Source organism: Chanos chanos, chromosome 11 (assembly GCF_902362185.1).
Source record: "Chanos chanos chromosome 11, fChaCha1.1, whole genome shotgun sequence".
In the NCBI taxonomy this organism is placed as follows: domain Eukaryota; kingdom Metazoa; phylum Chordata; class Actinopteri; order Gonorynchiformes; family Chanidae; genus Chanos; species Chanos chanos.
Window position 1 is genome coordinate 22800335 of NC_044505.1, and position 21622 is coordinate 22821956.

The 21622-nt window shown below is 41.5% G+C and overlaps 2 protein-coding genes across 2 annotated transcripts in view; one reads left to right on the top strand and one right to left on the bottom strand.

The window, feature by feature from the left end:
• LOC115823849 (uncharacterized) overlaps positions 1 to 21622 on the top strand; it is a 664236-nt gene that overhangs the window by 306597 nt on the left and 336017 nt on the right.
• The window catches only part of LOC115824128 (uncharacterized), a 247675-nt gene continuing 237130 nt past the window's right edge, over positions 11078 to 21622 (bottom strand). The window contains 2 exon segments of the mRNA XM_030788234.1: positions 11078 to 12980; positions 18149 to 18169. Of these exon segments, the coding sequence (XP_030644094.1) occupies positions 11078 to 12980; positions 18149 to 18169 (1924 nt within the window).

Consider the following 21622-nt stretch of genomic DNA (forward strand, 5'->3'; position numbering starts at 1 on the left):
CACTGTAGTTCTCATTATCCATTGGCTGTAGGCCTTGTACAGTACACACAAAGGTTGGACAATAGAAGTATGTGCAGAATCATCTTTTTCAAACGTTTTGCAAAGTTTTTGACTCCAAATGAATGTCACCACTGATTGGAAACATTGAGTCACCAACACATGATCCAGTATAGTTGTTTTGTTTATTCTTCATCTCTGGATAACGGCTGCTTCATCAAGGACAACACAAGTTACAGCAGGAGACTCTAACTTAGGAGTAGAGCTTTCTTCAAGACAAATCAGAATCTCACTCTTGCGACCCTGGCTGAGTTTGCCATTCCCAGATAAAGCAGGAGAACAGGGCTGATTTTCATGGTGGGAGAATTCCTCAAGGTTTCCATCCCTGTCCTGGCCACTTACATACAGCCTTGAGAAAAGCTCCATATTGTTTCTGAGAGTCACTACTTTTGTTTGAAGGTTTTGCAGAATTTGATGTGCTGAAGACCTTCAACTTATTGTGACTGATGGGATCGTAAGGGGACTTTGTTCTTTCCGCTAGGTGATCCTCTATGAATGTCTTGAATTGATCTTGCCCGATTTGATGAACATGTTGCACAGTCTTTAGAGCTGAGGGACCAGCCATTTCTTTTGAATCAAGCACAATTATGTCCCTGGTCTCTTCTTCAAATAGGTTTCCAAGTTCTTGGATGACCTTCAGAAGGCTGTGGACATCTCTTGCAAATTTCACTTGCACACTTGAGGTTTGATCATGGTGATGCCTGGTTGCGCGCTTAGGTCCATTCTGATGGTACCTCCTTAATCTCTTAGATTACACCAGCCACTTCAGGCCCAGCAACCATCCATCAACGTGGTTCACCAGGATTATCTACCAAGATGACCGCTCCCCCCTCTCCTTTCACACAGGCATTATTCTGCTCGTGTGCTTGATCTATGGGAGTTGCAGAGAACACTCTGTTTGTCTTCTGCACAATGAACTTGCCAGCTAAAAACGCCCTGTAAACTTGTGGATGTTTTGTAGTAAGCTCAGCCATGTCCAGTTTGGACAAACTCAGACAGCTCTGACCTCCCTTCATTTACTTATAAATTTATGGTCTGTTGGTAAAAAAAAGTTCAGGCAGAGTAATGACAAGGGGCTCTGTGCATTTTTGGAAGCTGCACCATGTCTGTAAGTGTATGAGTCAAAGGACAAATGAATATGCCCCATGTGGGGTGAGGTGTGTGTAGTACAAGTTTACAAAGGACAGGTGGGGAAGGGGCTATATTTCCTTTTGCTATCGGTAACAACTGCTCTAGTGCTTATGGGAATTCTAGGAAAATGCTGATATCTGTAGGTATCAGCTAATTCAATTCAATGCTTTTAAAGACCTTTTTAATTCCAATTTTAATGCCACTTTGACCTATGGTTACATCATTAAGGCTACACAAAAGCTACACTTTCTAATCAGACACTTCTGATGGGCTGTAACTCCACTGCTTAAGTGTTTTACAGCCACTGTAGAAAAAGGATTTATTAGAATTATTCAGAGTGGAGTTATTCAGATGGTCACATATGTTTACACTTATAGACCAATGAGAAAGGAGCCCTGACACTTAATGGAACACAAATCCCCATACTGACATACACACACACACACACACACACACACACACACACACACACACACACACAAACACACACACACACACACACCAGACTACCTTATATCATCATAGTTGTACACCAGCATAACAGAAAAGGAATAATCCAGAAGAAATAGAATGTAAAAGAACACTGGAGGCCTTGAGGAGGCATGTAAAACAAAACTGAGGAGGTTTATTTAAGCTTATACTAAGATTCTTCTGTTTCCCCTTTTTCACATAAAGAAAAATACCATGATGACCCATCATCCTCTGTCCACTGCCTCAGATTCACACAGACAGTGGTTCCCCGTGAACTCGAAAACAGTACACGCAGGTGTACTCAGGGTGACCCCAGTTGTTTAGGATACGGAGTTCCACCATCCTGTAAATCCTCTGCTCCGGAGACTTCTGAGAGAGAGAGAGAGACAGAGAGAGAGAGAGAGAGAGAGAGAGATTAAAATTGAGAAACCGTTGGGAGGGTGAGTTGTAATTCATTGTAACATGTCTGTAAGTGCTTTGGTTGGTTACATGAGACAGGCAGTTAACTGATACATAAAAGGAACATTTATATTGGTAATTCATTTACATCTCTCCTGTCTAAACTGACTGCAGGGAATGTCATGTCAAATTATGTCAGTACTGAAGGTGTGTATGTTCCTGTGTATATTTGTATTGATGTTTATTATAAGGTCTATAGCTGTCACTCACCGGCAGTTTGAATGTCTGAACTGACTCTCCCTCCTGATCGTAACTGAACTTTCCTAGAAGATTTCCTGCTTCATTCACACTGGACATACCCTGTGATAACACAAACACAGCATTTATGGATGACGTCTCACTACTATAGTATATATCAGTCTCTGTTAGCAGTGGAGCTACTGTTGAAATGCTTCACTATGTAGCTGTGTGAGATATTACACATAAATACTGATATAAACTTTTAAGAAGATGAATATGACAGAACTCTGACCTACGACTCGAGTAATGTTTCTCTGTCTTTACATGTTCACTCACATAAACAGCAAAGTCCCGTGGAGCGTTGTCGATCCGTCCAGTCGGGGACAGGACTCTGGGCAGATGATCCAGAGTCACGTGAGTGATGTGGATCGGGTAGGAGAGAGAAATCCCTACGAATCCCTCGGAACCACGGAAAGCCCAGTATTTTCCAGGGGACACCTCAGGCTGTGTGTCAAACGAACTACTTATTTAAAATCTTTTGTCTGAAACATGGAGGGATTGTCAGGGTGTGTCCTTGTTTAAATGGACTGTTTGCGTTGGCTGTCTGACAGTATTTGTGCTGAGCTATAAGTGATGTTTTACCTGTATAACCACACGAGGGCTCTCTGACCAATAGAACACAGGGAACCCAAACAGGCTTAAGTACGCTGCCCTGGTCTGATATGGCTCCGAACAACGCGTGTTTATCACACTCGCACCTGTACACACACACACACATAAATCTCAGTTCTGAAATGTACCAAAGTCCATGTTAACCACACGCTCATTAGCAGTAATTAAATTGGAGGAGAGGTTGGACCTGCAGATTCCAAAGCGTAGTCCGCCATCCCGATCCCGTCACCTCTGTACAAACTCAGGGCTCTCTGAACAATCTTCTCCATGTCCTAAAACAAACAGTTCAAGTGCTATTTAAACAGACAATAATTCAAAACTACCCACACCCCTTTTAATACAGGACACTGTCACCAGTGCACAATAGGACAGTCCAACCTAGAAAACAGTGGACGACAATCCATCAGAAAAACACACATTCTCACACATACGCACTTCCAAGAGGCCTTGTGTGGAACAAGTTTAAACACATCCACACAGTTCTAAAATGATAAATACATCACATTATACGCTGTATTTTAAAGCACCCAGCACAATGTGAATATGACCGTAGTGAGTGGTGTATGGTCCACCCCCGCTGTTCACCTGTATGGTGACGGCTCCCGCTCATTCCTGCCCAAGACTTTCTCCCACAGTTCTCCAGACGTCTGTTCTCTGCTCTCCTTTGTCCCGCCCAAGCCGCTCCAGTATTCTCTTCTCCAGGTTCTCCAGTTCCTCCCGGAGGTCTGAGCGCAGTACCACATTCAGGTGACTGACACTTGAGGAAAGGAACTTAAACAGACGATCACACAGCTCCAGCTTCAGTCTCGAGGTATTCTGTAAGAGGTGGAGTTTAAAACAATGGTCTGAATCCACAATAATGTCACTGTTTCCACAATAATTTAACAGACACATGTGTGAGGAAGATATGGATGTGAGTGTGTGTGTTTGTGTGTATGTTTGATGGAGATACAGGATAGAAGGAGAGAGAGTATGTTTGTGTGTGTGGTTGTACGTGTATGTGTGTGTGTGTGTGTGTGTGTGTGTGTGATGGAGATAGAGGATTGAAAGAGAGAGAGAGAGTGTGTCTGTGTGTGAGGTTGTACGTGTATGTGTGTTTATATACACTACCTCAGCATGCTGTTTCTCCAGGGTGTCCATTCTCTGCTCAATCAGGTCAGAGGTCGACTGGAGACTGGATACATGCTCTTTTAAACCACCAATCAGACCCTGCATTTCAGCCATCTCCTGTTCCCGCTGCCTGTGCACATAAGACTCCACACTTTAGAGAGAAAAACACTCACATGAAGCCATCAGTATAAGCCGCAAAGGTCAAAAAATTAATTTAACTCTATGATTGGGACATGCAAATTCACATATGATTTTAAAGCATAAAAATTAAAAAAAAAAACTCTGAGGATAAAAGGGCAGACACTGACAACCGGGACACAAAAGGTAAGAGGTACTCACTTCTTTGTGTTCACCCTCAGACTCGCTATGTCAGTTTCCAGCCTCTAGAGGGAGACAAAGACACAAATACATGGATGACCAAAGCTCTGAATGATCTCTATCCACAATCTGTCTCTTATTCTTGTGTTGTGTTCTGTTACTGCTACAGAACCAGAAATCTGCTTACATTCCATTCTTAAAACGTACATAAAGTGAATGTTAGTGTGTAATGTGGAGCAAAAATGCTGAAATATTCAATTCAAATTTCAGATTTCTTACCGCAATCACAAGCCTCTGTTTTTCTCTGTCCTCTTTTAGTTGAATAATCTCTCTCTGACACAAAACACACACATATAAATTATTAAAATAATGGAAATACAGAACCATTTGATCATCTTTATAAATCACTCTTTTTCCTCTCTCACTGGACGTTTGTCTGTCTCTCACCATTAATTTCTCCACATCTCTGTCTCTACTCGCAGACAGTTTGGCATCAAGTTCACGAAGATCAGCATAGATTTGACCCTTTATAGCCAAAACACTAGCATGAGGAATCTGGTCCTGTTGAACAAAGAAAGAAAGAGAAAAAGAAAAAGAAAGAAAGAAAGAAAGAAAGAAAGAAAGAAAGAAAGAAAGAGAAATGATGAGAGTATTAGGAGACTGGTCAGATGAATGTGGAGAGTGTAGTGACAGTGCTATTTCTACAGTAAAATGGACCCACATGTGAGGTGTGTTGATCAGGTCTGATGGAGGCCTTGGTTTGAGTGAGGGGTGTAGAAACAGAAGGGGACCAGAACCATATTCCTGAGAAAAGACATAACCACTCATATTCTACACAAACACACAAGTTACAGTCCTCATAACACACAGATACAACATGATAACCTCTTTCGAACAGTGTTGACTGACTGCAACAAAACTCACCAAAAATCACCAGAGAGATGAGGAGGAAGAGGAGGGTGGTCTTCTTCGTGACAGTGCGTCTGCACAGAAACAGATATCGGTTAATGACAGTTATACTGGGACATACGCAGTTACAAACACACTGTGATCAGATCCCACAAGCAAAGCTACTGAAACACTCCCCCAGTGCCATAAACCAACACCTGTACTGATTACATACATTCACTACATTACTACAACACTACATACATACCACAGTATGATTTTGGTCTCTATTCAAATCTATATAAAACTACACAGAGATACAAATGACACCCAGTTTACCAGCTCAGTTGAAATACAAGCAGCAGAGATAATCCAGAGGTCAGAATGTACCGGATTGTGGGAAACCAGTAGTTGAACGTTGCCAAAGAACATGCTGATGAAGTAAAAATATACAAAAAAAAAAAAAATTTAAAATATGACCATTTTCACCAGCCATGAACATACACATCAATGATAATGACTATTATCATCTTCAACTCTTCACAACTCCTCCCCCTGATTAAGTCAGGGAGTGCTGTCCTGTTTTGTTTGTTGTGGTCATGTAAAGCCCTTTGAGACTTTAAACAGTGATACTGGGGTCTAAATAAACCTTATTGTTGTTGTTCCTTTAATGAGTTCTTCACTCTTTAATACAAACACACTGGAGGAGCTGGACACACTGGAGGAGTTGGCTCCTTTGTGGCTTCTGGTCCTAGGCCTAGGCTTCCTGACACAGAGGGAGCGATATGGGGAGAGGGAGAGGTGATTTCCATCAGACAGTGTATGACAATGGAAAAGAACTATGTGCTGGACACATTTTCAAGGCTCCACACACAGAGACACAGACACTAAAGTACCTCAGTGGGCTTTTCCTGTAAGACGTTAGGCCAGTGGATCCAGTGGAGCTGGTGCTGGTCTCAGAGCTGGCATTTGAGTAATACCCACTGGAAACAAGTCGTTCACTGCGTCTTGGCATCTCTAATACCCCCCCCCCCACACACACACACACAAACACACACACACACACACACAAACCAAACAGGAAGGTTATCAGGTTATATTCAACCATTTTTTTTAACACAATGCTGCTACAGAGAGAGTTGTGATGAACAAACATAATAACAACAACAAAATACCAATAAAAATAATAGTCATAATAACAGTATGTTTACTTACAGGTTTTTTATGAATGTATATATGAACAAACGAAAGAATGCAAACAAAGTCTCGCGATAATATGATATTACACTTAATCAACTGATTGTTAAGATTGTGTGACATTTAATACTGTGATGACGTCGCAGAGTTAGAGTCTGATAAATGCCTTTTTCCAATTGCTTATATCACGGAAGTAATACCAACATGAGGGAATAGAACAACAACAACAACAATAATAAAAATAAAAACAATAATAATAAATAAATAATAATCAATAATAAATTCACTTACTGAATATTTTGTGAAATGGATCAGAACCGAAGTTGTATGTCGATGCCACAAATCCTGGGAGAATCAGATTAATCGAATCAGATTAATGCTACCAAACACGGCTAGTGAACGTGTAAATTACTTACCAAGAATCTTTCTTGTTGATTCTTTAAATAAAGAAGATTTTTTTAAAATACTATAGCTAAGTAAAAGCTAAGGTACAGGACTGACAGTCAGTCCGATGGATTCTGACAACAGCCAATTAAACAATTCGGCCTATAGGTCTAAAGGCGAAGATGTGAATAGTTTTTTTGGATTTTCCAAAAACTGCAGCTCTTCCGACAGTAATGAACTACAGGGCTGGTTAAATAAGAAAACGACGTGGCCGATGAATTCTGTGAGCGCTAGCCAAGTCCTGAACAGGCCAATATTGAGCCTAAAGTTGAAAATCTCAGTACTCCTATGGATTTTTTTCTTTCTCTTCTTTTTTTTTTGGTAAAATTGTAAGTATAACGGCAAGATGTCGAAGATGTTAATATTCAGTTGAAGTCTCGGTGAAAATCTTATGGTCGTGGTATCTGGAGAGCAGCGTAAAAGCGAGTGCTTTCGGCAAAGTTGAGAACAACTCTGAGCAGTGTTTGATTCTGGACATTCTACAGTTACCTGGAGCAGGACGACGTATTGACTTAGAGACGCACTTTTCAAATGTTTCAGAATTACAACCCAGCGTCATACACCTGCGCAGTGTGTGTCATAGAACTGAGCATGTAGTTTTTTTATTTAGTTAGTTATTGACGAACTGGTGGACATAATTCTTTGCATTATCCGTAAACTAACAAATAAATAATTCAGCCCGACTATTATGAGGAGAGTAGGCTATTGCGAGAATACATACTTGGCACAGCAGTGTGAACAAACTTCAACCGGATAGATTTTTTTTATTAATTAGCCTTCCACTGCTGCTTTCATTTTTAGGTTAAATTTAACTTCGTGTATTGAGAGCAGAATGATCATTACCAGATAACGGCTCTTAATTTAAATGGTTTTAAACTCTGACTATGTTTCGGTCAGATTTGGTTTATTTACGTCGTTCAGCTCCTCAGGTTAGCGTGGGTTACCTTGTGTGCTAAGATAATAATTTACCTTAAACGAAAGAGTATAAATGTGTAAATGATTTGTTTGTGCGCGTATGCGTTCATGCTGCTTTCTGTCTGTGACTCATTCCCGTTAGAAAGAATTTAGTTTAAGTTTTTTCCTTTATTAATACACGTAGTGGTGAAATTTGACCTCTGCATTTAACCCGTCCAAGGTAGCGGTGAGCGCACAAGCGCACACACACACACGGGGTTAGGCACCTTGAAAGTGAAGGTGAACTACGTTAATCGGTAAAAAAAAATCATTCAAAATGACAGCTAGTTCAAAGCTAAAATGCTTTGTCGGCCAACTCTTCATAGTGTTCATAAAACAAGACAGAAATCTAAAGATTAATTACTTTAATATATATTAATTCGAATGCGCTAAGGTCTCAGCGAATTTAGGAGGAAAGCCAAGTGCACAAGTCAACGTAATTTATTAACTCTCTGAAATCCATATTTCCAGTTCTAATTTAAAATCTTCAGGCAGGGCTAGTGTCAGAGGTCGATGGACACAAGCAGGTAACGACGTCTTTTGGCAACATAAATTACGGACATGCTCTGTACAAGAACTACAACTTGGTCTCCAAGAGCAATTCACCATAGATGAAACAAAAAGATCACACTTTTTAAACAGCTCATAGAGTCACAGAGACACGCAAACTAAGCCATCATGGCAAGGTGCCAGCTCATTAGGAATTTCTTTCTTTTTCGATATGCACAACAAGGAACAGGATGAAGAACCAGTGAAGTCAGCTTTAAACAACTAGTCTTACCATTTAAAAACTCATCTTAATATGCTAACTATGCAATAAATATCTCACACTGCATTGAAAGGGTGACAGAGGATCAGTTAGTTCATGTTCATTAGAGACACACCACTGACAGAGGATCAGTTAGTTTATCTTCATTAGAGACACACCATTGACAGAGGATCAGTTAGTTTACGTTCATTAGAGACACACCGCTGACAGAGGATCAGTTAGCTCATATCAACAATATTAATATTAATCTCAAACTCAGATTAGGATTAAGTTTACAAGAACAGAATGCAACATTATTTCCCTCACGTCTCTTAAAATGAATGGCTGGTCTGTTGGTTTGTCTTTTAAAATGAATGACTGGTCTGTTGGTTTGTGTCTCTCTTTCTGTCATGTGCCCACTAGCAGAAATGTCCTCACTGAGAAACAGTCAGACAATAAACTGCTCTGAAGGTGCCTGGCATGGGACAGCCTTCCTACCCAAAGACCCCCCATGTTTTTGGCTCCAGTGCAAAATTAATCTATTGGTTCAAATTTTTTAAAGAAAAAATACGATAAAACAGCGTCACCTTACGTTCCAGGCGGTGTAGCCCACATCCTGTTTAGTTCAAATAAAAAAGCCCAAATCATTCTAAACAGGTTTGTTTCTGTATTTGTGTCGGAGTTGTTCCCGTCAGTCTGCGGTTTTATGAACTCAGCTGTTTAGAACCTCATCTGGTCTAGCTTGTATGGCTGATTCTCCTCCATGCTTATAAACACAGTAGCAACTTGAGTAACGTTAAGAGCTGGGAGCTGTCCAGGGTCCCACCTCCTGACAGTTAGCCACTGTCCATGGTGCTAACACTCCTCCTCAACAGGCCTCTGTTGGAATTTTGGAATGTTGATACATTCCGCAAAGTCTGCGGTTCCACCAAGACTGTTACAAGTCACAAATCAAAGTCATAAATCCTCAAAAAGAGATGAAAAAACAGGGCAAATGAATAGAGTGGTTCTCCTGACATCTGGACTAATCTAACCAAAGTTACATTATTCAGAATTCTGCCATCAAAGCACATCATACTTTAAGTCCTCCCAAACCTGCCATTCAAGCACCTCACACTGTAAGTCCTCCCAAACCTGCCATTCAAGCACCTCACACTGTAAGTCCTCCCAAACCTGCCATTCAACCACATCACACTGCAAGTCCTCCCAAACCTGCCATTCAACCACATCACACTGCAAGTCCTCCCAAACCTGCCATTCAAGCACATCACACTGTTGGTCTCCAGAGCTTGGTACAGTCTCTAGAAGGCTGGAAATGGCTCTGTGGATGACAACTGAACCGTTCATGTTTTAATTTTTGTGGAAAATGGAAAAAAATTAATACGTGCGATACTGGCTTTTCCCGGGCTGATTCTCTATTAAACCCTGTTAGTTTTTGAAACACAGTAGCCGTCCTGTTCTCCTTTCAGCTTTGCATTTCTGTTGCAGCTGTTCTGAGCTGGATCATTCGTTTAGGCACAGATGACAGATACTTTTGTCTCATGGACTTTTTTTTTTGCTCATTAGTTCATATATGTGTGTTCGCATGCCTATGTATATGCATGTGTGTGTATGTACATACATATATGATGCAGAGTCACTGCAGAGTCTGTGTGGGTTAGCGATTACACAAAGTGAGGACGCAGACAAACCTAGAAGAAATGTAAATGAAGTCTGTGAAGAATGAGAGAAATCTTCACCGTCTGTGGAGTTGCTAGAGGTTTGTGTTTATTAGGTGGATATCCACAGGGGTCCTGTTAAGTTATAGTTGGGAGAGGAGGGACAAAGAGGGGACTGGGCTGGTAAACGGACAGGCACACAGGGCCAGAGAGCTTAGTCCACGGCCAAAGCCTAAGATCCTATTGGTAGACGGCTCATCCTGGGCGTGTGAACCTTCAGTGCTGAACGCGTGAACAGAAGAGGGCCGTCAGTTCTTCACTCAAAGAGTACCAGAGGAAGCACAGTACAGAGAAACAAAGAATGGAATCTCAATCCCAGATGAGCAGAATGAACAGTGGTCAGAACCTAAGATTTAATATTGAAGTTTGGTCATAAATACAAGAGCTGACAGTTATTCACATTCGCTCACTTGCTTCAAATCTACATTTATTATCAGCAGACATAAATGCATCATGTAAAATAGTTCTACTTTTTGCTTTTGTGCTCAACTGATTTCTAGGCACTATTTTTTTAACTGTCCTAAGTCTATCACTAACGGTTTAATCAAAGCACTATTATTAACTCATGAACAATAAACTTGGTATTTAGTAGTAACAGTGACAAAATGAATCCTGTCATTCTAATGTAACCTGAGGAACAATGACATGACATGTGTACGTATCTCTTCACACTGAACAGGTAACACACTGGCCCAAAATGCCACTGAAGAGGTAACACACTGGTCCAAAATCACACTGAACAGGTAACAGACTGGTAACACGCTGTGTGACTGCACTTGTGTTTTTTAAGCTTCAATGCATAACTGAAGCTCTTCCCACACTGGGAGCAGTGGTATGGCTTTTCCCCTGTGTGAATGCGCTGGTGTGATTGAAGAACTGATGACTGACTGAAGCTCTTCCCACACTGGGAGCAGTGGTATGGCTTTTCCCCTGTGTGAATGCGCTGGTGTGATTGAAGAACTGATGACTGACTGAAGCTCTTCCCACACTGGGAGCAGTGGTATGGCTTTTCCCCTGTGTGAATGCGCTGGTGTGATTGAAGAATTGATGACTGACTGAAGCTCTTCCCACACTGGGAGCAGTGGTATGGCTTTTCCCCTGTGTGAATGCGCTGGTGTGATTGAAGAATTGATGACCGACTGAAGCTCTTCCCACACTGGGAGCAGTGGTATGGCTTTTCCCCTGTGTGAATGCGCTGGTGTGATTGAAGAAATGATGACCGACTGAAGCTCTTCCCACACTGGGAGCAGTGGTATGGCTTTTCCCCTGTGTGACTGCGCTGGTGTCTTACAAGACTTGATGAATCACTGAAGCTCTTCCCACACTGGGAGCAGTGGTATGGCTTTTCCCCTGTGTGACTGCGCTGGTGTCTTACAAGACCTGATGAATCACTGAAGCTCTTCCCACACTGGGAGCAGTGGTACGGCCTCTCCCCCGTGTGAATGCACTGGTGGGATTGGAGATTTGATGAATTCCTGAAGCTCTTCCCACACTGGGAGCACTGGTATGGCCTCTCCCCCGTGTGAATGCGCTGGTGTCTTCTAAGAACTGACAACTGTTTGAAGCTCTTCCCACACTGGGAGCAGTGGTATGGCCTCTCCCCCGTGTGAATGCGCTGGTGTGATTGAAGATTTGATAACTGGTTGAAGCTCTTCCCACACTGGGAGCAGTGGTACGGCCTCTCCCCTGTGTGAATGCGCTGGTGTCTTTCAAGAGCTGACAACTGTTTGAAGCTCTTCCCACACTGGGAGCAGTGGTATGGCCTCTCCCCTGTGTGAATGCGCTGGTGTCTTTGAAGAACTGACAACTGTTTGAAGCTCTTCCCACACTGGGAGCAGTGGTATGGCCTCTCCCCTGTGTGAATGCGCTGGTGTCTTTGAAGAACTGACAACTGTTTGAAGCTCTTCCCACACTGGGAGCAGTGGTATGGCCTCTCCCCTGTGTGAATGCGCTGGTGTCTTACAAGACCTGATGAATTACTGAAGCTCTTCCCACACTGGGAGCAGTGGTATGGCCTCTCCCCTGTGTGACTGCGCTGGTGTCTTACAAGACCTGATGAATTACTGAAGCTCTTCCCACACTGGGAGCAGTGGTATGGCTTTTCCCCTGTGTGAATGCGCTGGTGTCTTCTAAGAGCTGATGAATCACTGAAGCTCTTCCCACACTGGGAGCAGTGGTATGGCTTTTCCCCTGTGTGAATGCGCTGGTGTGATTGAAGAAATGATGACCGACTGAAGCTCTTCCCACACTGGGAGCAGTGGTATGGCTTTTCCCCTGTGTGAATGCGCTGGTGTGATTGAAGAAATGATGACCGACTGAAGCTCTTCCCACACTGGGAGCAGTGGTATGGCCTCTCCCCCGTGTGAATGCGCTGGTGTGTTCTAAGACCTGATGAATTACTGAAGCTCTTCCCACACTGGAAGCAGTGGTATGGCTTTTCCCCTGTGTGACTGCGCTGGTGTCTTACAAGACCTGATGAATTATTGAAGCTCTTCCCACACTGGGAGCAGTGGTATGGCCTCTCCCCTGTGTGACTGCGCTGGTGTCTTACAAGACCTGATGAATTACTGAAGCTCTTCCCACACTGGGAGCAGTGGTATGGCTTTTCCCCTGTGTGAATGCCCTGGTGTCTTCTGATACACAGCTGGCTTCTGAGGCTCTTCCTGCGTGAAGAGTGTGTTGTGTTCTTCCCTGTTACTCTCTGTTTAGGTGTTAGGGCTCTTCTGACAGGGGAGCTCTTCCCAAACGAAGAGCGCGTTCTTTTCGTGTTGACAGTGGATTGTGCTGAAATGAATGTAATATCAGAGGATAACTGTTCTGGGCTCAGTGGCACGTCTTCTGATTTAATCTCTCTGGTCTTTAGTAAACTCAGGGACTCTTCAGGATGCCATGTCTTAATGAGGTTTTGTGAGGAAATGTGGCCTAAACAAAGAGAGGGACATGTCCACAACAGGACCAGAAAGTCACATCACAGCCTGGACAAAAATCTATAAACAACATTAAAAGACCAAACTGACATTAACCTCAGCATCAATTTAAAGTACAACTAAACCATTCTCTTAAAAAAAAAAAAAAAAAAAAATGCAGGGAATTGAATGGGAAAATCAGTGGGGGGGGGGGGGGGGGGGGGGGGGGGGTCATCTGTTACCTTTCTCAGGGGAAAATGGCTTGTCCCAGTGGCAGTCTGCTGGGTCGTCCTGGTCCTTGGTATATTCTTCACACCAGACCAGCAGCTCCTCTCCAGCAGCGATGGGTCTACAGCTGCGGAACAGAACCCCCCCTTTGTACTGAAGAGCCACCAGATTCTGCTCTTCATCATTATGGGCACAGTTCACATACCTTAGAGAGAGAGAGAGAGAGAGTGATGAGGGAAAAGGTCAAGAGTGAGACATGAGGCAGATAAAGAGGTTTACATTGCACAAGAGAAAACCAAGTTAAGGCAGAAAATGAGAAGAAGAATGTATGGATAAGTGAAGTCATGGATAAGTTAAGGATCAATTTAAAGTCACGTCTCTAAATGGAGTTTTCGTGTTTTTGTGACTCTGATGTAAGGGGACGCTCACTGCCTCTTATTAAACAAAACTCTTTTAACACTCATTAGACACATATGTAAATACCACATGACTGAACCAAATTTTACAATGAACAAGTGCCAGGAAAGATGAACAGGGTTGGAATAGACTAACACAATTGGAATGTTCTAATAGAGTAGGAATCCAAGCAGTAACACTAGCTGGTTGGGGTGTTGTCACGAGATCGGGTGAGTTTGTGTCCTGTGAGGGTCAAACAGACAAGTGTACACTCCCCACCATCTCACTCAGCGCTCTGTTCAGCATTGATGAGGCACCTACGCAGTGATGAGTGAATCCAGGAAACAGCACAGGTCTCCACCCCTGTTACGTTCCCATGGAGACGCCTGGGAGCTGGCAGGTGCCATAAAGTGGTAGTGGATGTGACATGTTTCTGAGGATACAGGCAGTATTCCTCACCCTACAAAGCATTGTGTGAGTGTGTGTGTTTGTATATGCGTGTGTTTTGTTATATAAAATCTCATTGAAAAGAAAATAATTAGAGATTCATGTATGGGTGCACAGCTTGCTCTTAAAATACATGCATCAAGTATGAAAACCCATGTGATCAGAGGATCTCCATGCTGATTGGTGTTTGTATAAATTCTGGTCTCATCTGGTCTGTGAGAACAGTGAATGTGAGGGGGTGTCATTCAGTCAGCGGTAAAGAGAAAACAGACCAATATCTGGAAGGTTGTAAGTTTGATTCCTGAGAATGTCTGAACACCAAAATACTGGACAGCAAGGTTTCCTCAGAGATATAGTTACCTCTGATACAAAACACAGTTAAGTTTTACCACTGAACGTATGAATGTACACCGCCTGTACATTTAACATAAATATGTGAAAAATAAGGAACAGGAGTGATCTCTGTGCTCAGTATCTCACCTCATCCAGTTGGAAAAATTCTCTCTCTTCACATCAACACGATCTTCACACTGCTGACGTTTGAAGAGCTAAGGAAAAGAGGTTTTTCCTTTATAAATGTTGATTTGTTATGTATACAGTCTTTCACTGCACATTTTATGACCAATTCCAGGTTTATGTCAGAGGTCTGATAGAGCGTGAAGTTCTCTGAATTGAGATGAGCGTAAAATAATTTGTTGAAGCTCCTACCAGCGGCTGATGACACAGAACATCGGTAAATGCAATGAAAGAGGAATTTGGCTTCACTGCACAGAGCCCCAGTAAATGCCAACTGAAAACCTTCTTATATCATTAATTAATAGGTTCACTCACCACCCAGGAGTATCCACCGTCCTTGGTGTCTTCTCCGTCAGACATCTGGTCTTCATAGGGGCCAAAGTGTGTCCCTCTGGGTATAGTGTCACCCTGGTTAAACACGCCCAGCTCTGCGTTTGGGATGCTTGACCTCCTGACCTCTAGTCCTGAGGGAAGGGTGCGTCTGGCTCTTTCTGTGACCCCTATGGGCACGGGGGTGTCGGGGATGAACGTGGGGGGGCCATGCACCTCACATTTACCGATGAAGAAAGACCGGCAATCCTCACAGTCTGGGGAAATAAGAAGAAAAATATAAATAACAACAATAGACTTCAGTCAGACTAAAAAACACCCTAAATAACTACATTAGATTTCAGTCAGACTAAAATACACTCTAAATAACTACATTAGATTTCAGTCTTCCTAAAAGAAACTCTAAATAACAACACCAGACTTTACTCGTCCTAAAAGGGCAGTCCTCACAGTCTGATAAGACCCAATACTATCTGGGTATGGGACCATCAGTATAGAGACACAGTTCAGCATTCACACTGACATTTAACTCTATCGTGCCCGTTTTTACTTTTCATTTTCAGCAGCTGATGATGAAAAACATTTTGAATTTTCCTGAGAGTGCTTAAAAACCAAATATCTACCAAACATGCATCAGTCAAAAACATTATGATGTTGTAGAAACTGGGGAGTGTTTGACTTCTGCCTTTAACCACTGCACCCTTTACATGCAGAAAGAGAAAGAGAGAGAGAGAAAGAAAGAAAGAGAGAGAGAGAGAGAGAGAGAGACTACAGGATCAGTCCAAGAGATCTTGCCCTACACAGACAGTCTTTGTCTATGGGTTTCTCCTCCTCAGTGTATTTGATGCTAGGTCTGTTGGACGAGTCTCTTCCTCGGGTGTAACCGTTTGACTGTGAGATCTCCTCTTTCATCACGCCTGTCTTCAGCAGCTCTACAACACAAACACACAAACTGTACACACACACGCCAACCTACCAACCTACACAAGCACTGAGAGGACCAGAATACAGAAGGAGGACACTCAGTGAAACAGGTGAGTGTTTCCTACCTGTGTCATGTGATTCAGGAAGAACTCCACACGACTGCCCCACAGATGTGGATGACATCTCCGTTTCATCAGTGGCCATCTTGTCACTTGTCTCCTGACTAATTACACGCATCCTGATTATTATAATTATTGGAATTGCAAAGAACCATGTGAGTAAATGCATACACCCTAATTAAGATAATCATCAAATTAATCAAGAGTATACACACTCTCATTTACACGCTCACTGCTCTTTATTTACACACATTTCCTATCAGAATAAGACAGATACATGATACAACAGAACAGAGGTAGAGGAAAATGAGGTTAAGACAAAGTACTCCTCTAAGATAAGATTAGTTTGAACCAAGACATTAAATGCCAGGCTAAATGTTACGTCATGTATAAATTAATTTATCAGCACACTTGCTAACTTATGGGAGGTCATCCATGCCAAAATTAAAATGAAAACCGTAAAATGAAAGTTCCAACCCCCGGTTTGACATTTCTTTTTCAATACCTGTGCGCACATATCCTGCCAAAATGAAAAATGAAATTAGATAACTCGATTTTTATTTTCATTTTCAAGACAAACACGAGTCTTTTCTGACAAAAATAAAAATAAAATTAAAATATCTTTTTGTAATTTCATTTTGTTGTTAGTCTTTTCCTTTGAACAGATTTTGCGGTACAAATCGGACAAAATGGAAAGGAAAAGGCAAAGTTGATAATCCTGTGGCAAAATCCCAGTTTGCGATTTAATTTTCGACATGGACGCGCTGTATCTGCCAAAATGAAAATGCAAAGGCGAAGCAGCATTGCGTTTTCGTTTCCCACTTTGCCTTTTCATTTTCGAGTTGGCCTATATGCAAATATATGTTAAGGAGAAATGGGCGTTACCGAAGACACGTGACCGCGAAAGTGCCCGAAAGCCTAATGGAGGTAACAATGGCGCATGCATTCTCAGAGACGGCGAGTGAGCTAAGTTAGCGAATTGTCAGGATGAAAACTTCGTTTTACTCAGAGTCGAAGTCATTTTAGATAGGCTTAGGGATATTGTCCGTGTCTTCGGTAACGCCCATTTCTCCTTAACGTATATTTGCATATAGGCCAACTCGAAAATGAAAAGGCAAAGTGGGAAACGAAAACGCAATGCTGCTTTGCATTTTCATTTTGGCAGATACAGCGCGTTCATGTCAAAAATTAAATGGCAGGATATGTGCGCACAGGTTTTGAAAAAGAAATGTCAAACCGGGGTTTGAACTTTCATTTTACCGTCTCCATTTTGGCATGGATTACCTCCCATACTAACTATTTACTGGCTGATCAATGAGAGAACTTTTCGTGAGCAGCTTTTCTAAAAGAATTACTTTAAAGGATCTGGATTTCAAACGTCTTCACTTAGAAAAACTAACGTAGAAAATTTAGCTTTTTACCTGAAGTTAACAATTGTCATCGGACTCATCGCCTGATCTTAGTTTAACAAACAGACGCAAAGTCTCAACCGTTGAACTACGGAAGCCCGTTCTCCCCACATTACAATTTTTGTTTTGCTTTATTGCGACCCTATTTTTCGCAATTCCGACATTATTTCTCAGAATCCCGACCTTATTTTTGAGAATTCCGACTATATTTCTTGCAATTCCGAATTTTCCCTAGTCTGACTTTTTTACACAATCAGGCAGCGTCGAGGAAGCTAAAGTAAGATATGTTATACACTTAATGCAATGAGCAGCTTACCAGTAGCAACATCTGGCCTCGGTAATAGGCTTCGTCGTCCAAACCCCCAGTACTTGGCAGTTTTGTCGAAATCGAAATTTTTTATACAAGAAATGGGAACAACAGCCCGATAATTATCTTCCAAGTACCTTACCAGAGCAAACTTTTTTTTCCTGTGAACTAAGGCTGACTGTAGGCTGCAACTGTAATTCTGCGTTTTAACTGTAGAACGAAATTAGTGGGTTTTGGTTGCTTGCCTTCGTGGGACATTACAGCAAGAATTTTTGAATACACCAATCAGATTACTCAAGAGGGGCCAGAAGCCACGCCCCGTTCCCAGGTCTCTCTTCAGTCAAGACGGAGGACAAGCTGATCGTGTAATCAAAATGCTTGCTCTGATGTAATATAATTGTTTCAGTAAGTAGTGATCATGTCCAAATAAACAGTGAGTGCACTTCCCCTGCGTGAAAAGAGGTGTATCCGCACTGGAATACTCCTGTATATTCCCGGATACTCCGCAGCATAGAATACTCCTAAATATGTGTCAGATTTGGGGGTCTGCCTAGAGCCCATAGCTGCCATGGTGAATAATCCCTTGGGGGTGCTTGCAAGGGAACATTTGCACTTCACACCTTGGGCCACCGGGTATCCTGCAATTGGTCAGAAGTCTTACTTTGGATTGGTGGAGCAATGTCTTGCTTCTCCTCTTAAACCCTTCCCCATTGGTCCATTGTGTCCCCAGACATGATTTCATATGAATTATATTACTAATATATATGTTGTTGTTATTATTATTATTAATGGTGGTGTTGTTTTATGTTCTTAGGTAGATTGTATAGATAGCGTGTTATTCTTCTGTGTTTACTCTATCACGAGAAAACAAAGTCAAAATTTGAATGTGAAGTGATGGCATCTTAGGGCTTCCAGAATAAAGGCTTAGCTGCTTGTCAGGTTAAATGCTGTTTATCGTCAACCCCAGCTGAGCCCCCTGCTGTTTTGTCATTCTTTATATTGTCTACTTGTTGTGTCTCATTTTCATTATTGCTGTATTGTTTGTAATTTGCCCACTGGGTTGGCACCTATTGCACACCTAGCTGGCCTAGAAGGGGTCTAGCCTATTGTTCCATTTCTTACGGAACCAACAACTTACTAATCTGACCTCACGCTGACAACTTTAGGCCATCAGAGTATGTGCCCCCACTGTAACTTGGGAGAAAATGTCTGACGCACCACCCAAACCATTTCAGGTGGCTTCTTTTACCTCCCCAGGACTGACTAAAAACCTGTCATCACTCTGGTCAACAGCCTGACCTTGGCATGAGGGGTCACATATTCTGATAGCTGTCGTCAGAATATGTGACCCAACTGTAACTTAGGAGAAAATGCCTGACACACCACCCAAACCATTTCAGGTGACTCTGCCCTTCTCATGTATAACTAAAACAATTTTTCCACAAATATAAGATGATCACATCAGATGATTTCCACAAATAATATAAATGCACCATTTAGTACCACTGCATAGTGCAACAGACATGTTATGATATTAGTAAAAACAATGCATTAATTTACAATGAGGTGTTTTAATGTTTTGTTACAAAAGCTTTGTGATACAAATTATATAGTGACATAAAAAATGATAATGCAAAAAATCTGTACAACTTTAACATTTTCATTTAACTTTAACTTAACTTCACACTTTAACTTAACAATTTAACAATAACTTAATATTACTATAACTAAAGGGAGGGGAGGGGGAGATCAAGATCGGCACACCGCACAGCTGTACGACTTCATGGGGTCAGGCCTTCCAACACACTCCATGTGGAACCACCGGTCACACATGTCACACTGGATCTGTAACAACAAATGTCATAGCAAAAAAGCAACATTTTCAGGGTGAATATCTGAGATACAGCACAACATATAGCTATGATATATAAATATATACATATATGTGTGTGTGAGTGTGTATATATGTATGTATGTATATGTACATACATACAGCGATGGAATGCCTTATTTTAAAAAGAGATTTTTTACCCAAGTAGTTGACAGTGGTTGAAGACAATTTGACTTATCAATAAATTGTATCAATGTATTAACTGTTGTGTTTTCACACATACACAACTTTAACGCAGGACACAGAAATAAAGTTGACCTTGACTTGACTGTATCTGTCTCCTTCAATCAGTCATTAACAAGGACTACTTTCTATATATCAGTTAACATATCAATGTGCAGCCTCAACACTACATATTAATAGCATCACAGAACACAAAATAGTTCCTTCAGTATCAGTGACTAAGAGTAGTTCTTACATGAACATAACATTAATCATTTAAGAAATGTATTATATGATTATTATATGATTTCATTTGAGAAGGTCAGAGGTTCCTCTGCCAGTATTTTCTCTGCATACTAATATGACATAAGTTTAAAAAACTCATTGGTCAGTGCATAGTGCAGCTGTAACATATAAACCACCAAACTGTTGATGTAAGAGAAACAAAAAATGTAAACATTTTTTTAAATACTTTACAGGTTTGGTAAAAGTAGACATAGTATGACAGACAAAAACATAAACTTACTTTCAGGACAAACACTCCACATGAGGTGGCATCCCTTTGCAGACTGTGTGGGTCTGTGCTGGCTGTCCACCTGGATACCTGGCAGCCTCGTTTTCTGATGAAGGCCCTGACAGGTATACAAAAAGTAAAATAGGACAATGACGTATTTTCAAATATTTTGGTTTGGTTTTGAAAAAGGGGCACTTTTTGTATCAGGGTTTCAACAGTTACCTTGTGGACTCCAAACACTGTTTGACTTTGAGGGAATCATTTCCCATGGGATCCACCACAAGGCTCCTTCTCTCAGAGGGAAAGATTGCCTGTAGAATTGGGTATAAGTCACATATGCTTACACTGCTACTGGAAAAATTGTAGCTCTCAACAAAGGTCAGCGCTCCACAGGACAAGGTACTTGCACCCAAAATGACGCTGAACTTTGTTGAATCACACTAAAAAAAGATCATGAGCATTTACAAAATCACTTAAATAGAATCATGAAAGTATAATCCACTTAAAAAACATTACAATAAAATAAACGCCTCTCCTATGTCTACCTTCAATCTTGAGCCCCTTCCCTCCCACATACGCGTCATTTCAAATGAGTCGATGTGAAGTGCCACCCAATAACCACGTATCTGGTTATTTGTTCTGACTGTGTGGGCCATGTATGCATTGATCACCTGAGGGACAGGTAAATATTGAGTATACAAATGTAATTTACTTAAGCATATCTAGCATTTCGCTGGAGAAAATTTAGATACAACTCAAGTAGACAAATGTTCCATTCCATTCAGTAATACAGCTCGCCTCACTCTCGAGCTCTTGATTGGGAGCTGTCCTGGCAATGTCCCAATAAAACAGTTTATAGGGACCCATTTGTGATAGGAGGACATGTGAATTTTTTTGCCTCCCCAGACGTCTTTCATGCCTTTGTGTGACATAAAACAAGAATTAAAACAAATTTAATGAGGTCTATCACAGTGTCAGTTACTATTTAAGCTTATGAAATCTAATGTGAAATATGAATGTGTATGTGAATGTGAAAATATGTTGAAATCTTACACTTAAGTGAAGTACAAGAACTTCACATGGAAATGGTTACCTTTATTTAAACAGAAATGCATTTGAGAGATAG